This window comes from Trachymyrmex septentrionalis, unplaced genomic scaffold (genome assembly GCF_001594115.1).
Source record: "Trachymyrmex septentrionalis isolate Tsep2-gDNA-1 unplaced genomic scaffold, Tsep1.0 scaffold89, whole genome shotgun sequence".
Classification (NCBI taxonomy): Eukaryota; Metazoa; Arthropoda; class Insecta; order Hymenoptera; family Formicidae; genus Trachymyrmex; species Trachymyrmex septentrionalis.
The window spans coordinates 1,223,641-1,229,802 of NW_017306081.1; the positions used below are offsets into that span (position 1 = coordinate 1,223,641).

The 6,162-nt window shown below is 31.6% G+C and overlaps 2 protein-coding genes across 8 annotated transcripts; one reads left to right on the forward strand and one right to left on the reverse strand.

The window, feature by feature from the left end:
* The first annotated feature begins 906 nt into the window (after positions 1–906).
* On the forward strand, positions 907–3,652 carry LOC108755579 (coiled-coil domain-containing protein 130 homolog). Its single transcript, XM_018498670.1, has 5 exons — positions 907–1,073; positions 2,052–2,367; positions 2,447–2,707; positions 3,212–3,344; positions 3,425–3,652. The coding sequence occupies exons 2-5, from the start codon at positions 2,056–2,058 to the stop codon at positions 3,640–3,642; spliced, it is 924 nt and encodes a 307-aa protein (XP_018354172.1). The 5' UTR covers positions 907–1,073; positions 2,052–2,055; the 3' UTR covers positions 3,643–3,652.
* A 380-nt stretch (positions 3,653–4,032) lies between these two features.
* LOC108755580 (ragulator complex protein LAMTOR4 homolog) lies at positions 4,033–5,274 on the reverse strand. 7 transcript variants are annotated; one of them, XM_018498678.1, is made up of 3 exons: positions 5,270–5,274; positions 4,737–4,811; positions 4,033–4,666 (listed from the first exon to the last, which is right to left on the reverse strand). In XM_018498678.1, the coding sequence occupies exons 2-3, from the start codon at positions 4,806–4,808 to the stop codon at positions 4,427–4,429; spliced, it is 312 nt and encodes a 103-aa protein (XP_018354180.1). In that variant the 5' UTR covers positions 4,809–4,811; positions 5,270–5,274; the 3' UTR covers positions 4,033–4,426. The 7 variants fall into 7 exon arrangements, with proteins under 7 accessions (XP_018354180.1, XP_018354173.1, XP_018354175.1 ...); XM_018498671.1 differs by lacking the exon at positions 5,270–5,274 and adding an exon at positions 5,128–5,261; XM_018498673.1 differs by lacking the exon at positions 5,270–5,274 and adding an exon at positions 5,168–5,248.
* Positions 5,275–6,162: the final 888 nt, after the last annotated feature.

Consider the following 6,162-nt stretch of genomic DNA (forward strand, 5'->3'; position numbering starts at 1 on the left):
TTTAGACTACAAAGTTCAGCGCCGCGAGTGTCGAGAATTGAAATGCAAAATCGGTCTATCGGTCGGTGTTCTGAAGACTGGGCACCTATTATGGAATAAAATTGGAATAAATTCCGATCGGAATTATTCAATTATTGATCTAGAGCTAGGTTTCTATTGTATTTTCTGGGGAAAACGGAATAATTTTAATCGGAATCCATCACTTGCGAAATTTGCAAACAGATCTATTCAAATAATTCTATAATTGGCGATACACGAATCCGCTTACGCACGATCCGCTGCATAAGACATCACCTTAATGGCTCCGGCACACCAGCGCGTAACACGCGATATCCAATGAGTGTGCAGCTTTACCGATATTTTCATTCTAAAGGTATATTGTCACCGTGTACCGCGTACCACGTTATATGTAATTGCATCCTCACACAGCCCTCGACTAAGGACAAATGTGTAATGTTATATCGGCGATAAAGCGTGATCTACAATAAGTTACAAACACTCTGTTGCCAGTCGCAATGCTTTGCAATAGTCAATCAAAAACGTCAATAGTAACTAGTAATGCTTCTGATTGGTTGTCATAAAGCATTGCGACTGGCGACGGTGTGTTGGCAACTTAAGACGATTCTATATTAGTTGCAAGCTGATCGCAAGTTTATTGCGACAGCCAATATGAAGGATTGATTTCAAAATGCAAGCTTCAGATTGGCTGTCGCAACAAATTTGTGATCAGTTTGCAACTAATGTAGAACCAGCTTTACGGACAACTGGAACGCAACTTGTGTCCGTGCACGAAAGTGTCTAGAGATATTGCGATTGGAAAACACCCCTCTTATCTCTTCCACCTTGCATGGGACTCTAGCCTAGTGAAACTCTCGTTTATTGCACGCTCAGTGCGCATTAGTGTGGCCAGTGAATATGTCAAAATATGTTATCAATTGTATTGTATTCTAACCTATTTTATTGAAAAACATCAACATCGCAGGAGTCTATTGAAGTACTTATATCTTTTCCGGGACAGATTGTTTTAAACAAACCCAGTTATTTTTTTTTTCCAGCTTTAAAAAGCAATCAAGGTATAATGAAACATTTATTATAATATTTGTTATAGCGTACAGATATCTCATTTCAAAATTAGTGACACAAAAAGATTCTAAAAAATTATTTTTCAGAAAAGAGAAAAAATTATTTTCAACTTTACAGAAAATTATTAATTTAAATTATTAAACTAATCAAATAATATCGAAGTAAAATATATACTCACCAACAAGATTAAATGTTATTTTTATCATTCACATTTTATAACCCTGAAAAACCTGCACACTTTTTGAGTTATAATGATTTTGATGTCAAAATTATGACAAATTCAGGAATAAATTATCGAAAGTGACAACTCAAAATATCATCAAGAATTTATATTTACCTTAATCAGCTAAAAGGACTAAATTTAAAATAACAGATTTTTTTCAAACTTTGTTTATTATAACAGTCTTAACTCTAAATGTTCTCTGTAGAAGACTCTCTTTTTTATTTATAAGAATGATATAACTATGTAGATCTTTTTAAAGAGATCATAACATCTTGTATATATGTATTCGTCAACATACATGGCAAACATAACGTTTTAATGCCAAACTTCTTTCTTCCAAAGACCATGTGAAATGAAAAAGGTTAGAAGAAGTCAATATCCAGTAGTGAATAAAATATCAGGCTTATATATATAAAATATCTAGTAGAAGATGTTATGATTTCTTTAAAAACCTTAAGTACAATACAGTGCCATTTAACAAATGGATTGTAAAATTAAGTTTATTTTTAATTTATTTTTGATGATTGATAATCTTTATACCTAACTCATTTATGAAAATGACTAAAATATTACCATTTTATATTCATGTTACTTTTTAAATAAGGGAATCATATAAATTGTAATAGTAGCAAAAACAAATTTTTTAATAATAATTATTACCCAATATACGTAATTATTTATAAATATTATTAATGTTGCTAGATCTTTATGTTTCTAATTGATTTTATATTTAAATAAATTATAGCACAATGGGAGAACGAAAGGGAACAAATTTGTACTATCCACCGGATTATGATCCCCGTGCCGGTGGTCTTAATAAATTCCTAGGTACTCACGCATTGCGTGAGCGGGCCCGCAAGCTACACATGGGCATTTTAATTATACGATTTGAGATGCCCTATAATATATGGTGCAATGGATGTGGGAATCATATCGGCATGGGTGTTAGATATAATGCGGAAAAAAAGAAGGTTGGAATGTATTATAGCACCCCGCTCTATCAATTTCGCATGAAGTGTCATCTCTGTGACAATCATTTTGAAATAAAAACTGATCCTGCTGTAAGTTACAATTACAATTGATAATGCAAATAAATTATTGCTTCTGAAATATTTGCTAATATTTTTATTATCTTTTTAGAATCTGGATTACGTCATAGTGAGTGGTGCAAGACGTCAAGAGAATCGATGGGATCCTAAACAGAATGAGCAAGTAGTACCTGAAACAAAAGAAGTCTCATGCAGATTGTATGACGATGCAATGTATAAGTTAGAGCATGGTATAGAAGATAAGAAAATAGCCAAATCTCGAAATTCAGCATTGGAAGGTGCAATAGCCTTAAATGAAAATATTTGGAAAGATGATTACAGCTCAAACTGTGCAGTGAGAGCCTTATTTCGGGTACAGTATTATCAAATTTAATTTTATATAATTTTTTCATAAAGTATATTTAATTTTAAAAACGAAGTAACTGGTATAAAAGGAGTAATTGAGAGTTTGGGCGGTAAACAATGTGTAAAATATTTTAAAAGATAATATATAAGTAATATTAAGACAGTTTATAAATTAAATATTATTTAATTTTATTAACAAGAGTTCTCCATGCTTAATCATGTTGCGTGGATCACTGATGATAGTATTTTTGTTCGCGTATATTGTATATAAATTTGTTAAATACATGTATTTTATAATGGTTAAAAAAATTACAAAAATTATTATAAAGGTTTATTTATCAGTATCACACAGTATGTCATCATTATGTATCTATGTATATTAAAAATTATTTTATATAATTACGTTTCTTTTATACACGAAATGTCAAATGGCTTGAACGGAAAATCACTGGCATGCAGAATGGAACATGTTGATATAAATTTTTACTGACTTATACATTTCATATTACAGGATAGAAAAAAGGAACTTCAGAAGAAGCAAGCTGAAGATCATGCATTACTAAAAAAGACTGGATTAGATATTAATTTGGTAAATGAACATGAGGATGATATCAAACTAGCAAAATTACTGACTCATAAGAAAGGTATTTATTCAGCACTTAAGCAAACTAAAATGCACATTTTCCTGTTACATTTAAGCTTTTACGAATGCTTTTTTTTTTAGGTGCAAAGAAACAAGAAGGTGTGGAATTGAAACGATTAGTTTCGATTATACGATCTAAAAATAAAAAAAAGATATCTTCGAATGACCGATTAAAACTACAAAGCCAGGAATCACCAAAAACACAGGAAATAACGAATAATGCTACTATCTCCAAAACTAGTAGTTCGAATATATCTCTAGTCAATTATGATAGTTCCAGTACCGATAGTGATACTTAGTATTTTATATATCTATTTGGAAATATATTGTACGATATATATAATATATATTTGTAAATATAACAGATGAATATAACAGAGCGTTTTAGTGAATAAAGAAGTTTCACACTTCATAAATACATTATTTGCGCGATGTCTCCTGCGCTTGACTCCTACTTCCCGTATCCTTTTCAGTTCTTTAAACATAACAAATTACGAAAATAAATTTTTCACTAAATGCATTAATGTTAGAAATAAAATGCAACACTATACATAAATTACAAAAAATATTTTGATAAAAAATATATTTTGAGAATAATCATAGCCATAATTTTCAAATTACATATTGGAAGAATATTTTATTCGAAAGATTGAAAGAAATTATTATAGAACTAACAGAGGCATGTAATGGCTGCGTTCAATAGAAAAAGTAGCTTTGCAACTGTTGTATAATTCTTCAATATGATTAATTCTTGCTTCTATAATTCTTCGCTGAATCTAAATATATGAATCAATCCAAGCTCCTTTCACCGATTCTAATTGTGTAATTTTTATTCTTCTCTAGATATATAAATTAATTATTTAAAAAATTTATAATTGCAAAGAGCTGCTTTTTCTGCAGCTAATGTTTCTTATAACTACATTGCACTAATTTCATTCTTAAAATACATATATTTTTAAAGGTACATAACAGTGAATAGAGATCTCTCGCAATGATCAAAGAAATTGAATTTGTCAGATATCAAAATTTACAAAGAGTATATTTATTGTTTTGTAGGCTTTATTATTAGGTTTATTATTGTATCTAAACATCGATAGACTGCTGTTCGACGATTGCTGTAGTCTGAGATGGCAGTTTTCTCTTCACTACGTAAATCTTCTTATTGGAGAGACACACGACGTAACAATGATCCTTATATTTGATTGATATCTTTTCAAAAGGATCATGCAACGGAAATGCCTTAGGATCAACTTTATTTGTCAGTGTTATTAAATTACTGATAATATTTGCCACTCTTTCATCATTTTCTAAATCTCCTCCAGACTGTAACACAAACACAGAAGATTCTATTTGCTGTTACAAAAGAAAAACATCATTAGAAACTGTCTCTTACTGTTAATACAGCACCATCCTCAGTTAATACCAAGTATCCAATTTGATCAGGTATACGCTCCAACGCCAGCATTTTCTACAACAAAAACTTGTTTTAAGACCTGTTCTTTGTCGTTACATCAGAGTGTATTAAAATTTTCTATCTCATTTTCACCAAATTTCAAGTATAATATCGTCTATTTTAAATATAAGTGTACACCAATTCAGCCACTAAGGAATAAACTTTTAGTCATGACATAAAATTTAGAGAAAAATAAACAAGAAAATTGATAATATTAAATAAAAGTTATTAAGACATAATTATGTCTCTCGCTCTCTCTCTTTCTGTTTCTCAGTTCACTTTGATATATCTATGCATTTTAACTAATTATATGTATCGAGCTTATCCTAACCTTTGCAATAGAACAGACAATGAAAAACGAAAGAACTAACCAACTTTCATATGATGATATCGTCAATGAACGATGAAATGTCATGTATAGGATAAATTAAGATAAATACACGTCTCCGCACTGACGAAGTAATATTAAAGACGTGTAATAAAAATACGTTCGAAAACTTCCTGGCAAATTACCGAAGACACTCTACTATCTAGCATATAAAGTCTATGGTAGATATATACAAGAGCGTTCAAATTCCCCACCCGAGTGCACCCAGCATCCAGAAAGCGTTCAGATTCCTTTTGAGTGCTTAAGTGGAACGTTCCTCTATCCACCCGAAAGGATGGAAAAACCACCCGGTTCCTTGAGAAAGAATGGGTGGAAATGAGTGATAATGGCGCATTAATTAAAGACTTTCTGTGCTATCCCAGCATGTTAGACGTGCATCTATACAAAAATTTAAATTTCAGGTTATGTCTGTGTGTTATAACAGAGAGAAACCTGAAAGAGAACATGACGGCCCAAAATCTGTAACCGCAAAATGCTGTCGCGCACTACTGCCCTCTGATAAAATGGGTGTACCAAACATCGCTTTATCATCTCCAGCCTTGAAAAATAAATATTACTATGTAATTTATATCCACTTTGTCAGAGGGCAATAGTGCGCAGCAACATGTGGCTACATTGTAGCTACTATGCCCAATGTGACGTCAAGCATGTCTGGGCGGCCAGCGACTGCTAACTAATGGCGAAGACAGATTGGCGGGAAATTACTAAGTTCACAAAGAAATGTTACTCATTGTTTCTGTCTCACAAGCCATAAGGCGATTTAATGTAAACTCAAATAAATATTTGAAATGTACAGATCGAAAGAGTAGAGGCGTAATTGCGTGCGTTACAACAGCTTGGATATCGGTGTCGCATTACTAGGTTAGAATACAAGAAATTAAATTACAAGAAATTAAAAAATCTACAACATAAGCATTTATCTGATGGCGCGAGTAATTATCTAACAACGTGAGTAGTAATCGATCTCGCAATGAACAT

Excerpts from the sequence above, each read along its gene's own strand:
- LOC108755579 (XM_018498670.1), top strand. The coding sequence starts at position 2,056 with ATGGGAGAACGAAAGGGAACAAATTTGTACTATCCACCGGATTATGAT. Across the intron at positions 2,368-2,446 it reads AAATAAAAACTGATCCTGCT|AATCTGGATTACGTCATAGT; the intron begins GTAAGTTACAAT and ends TTATCTTTTTAG. Across the intron at positions 3,345-3,424 it reads ATTACTGACTCATAAGAAAG|GTGCAAAGAAACAAGAAGGT; the intron begins GTATTTATTCAG and ends TTTTTTTTTTAG.
- LOC108755580 (XM_018498671.1), bottom strand. The coding sequence starts at position 5,211 with ATGACATTTCATCGTTCATTGACGATATCATCATATGAAAGTTGGTTA. Across the intron at positions 4,812-5,127 it reads TTGTCTGTTCTATTGCAAAG|AAAATGCTGGCGTTGGAGCG; the intron begins GTTAGGATAAGC and ends TTTTTGTTGTAG. Across the intron at positions 4,667-4,736 it reads AGGATGGTGCTGTATTAACA|TCTGGAGGAGATTTAGAAAA; the intron begins GTAAGAGACAGT and ends TTTGTGTTACAG.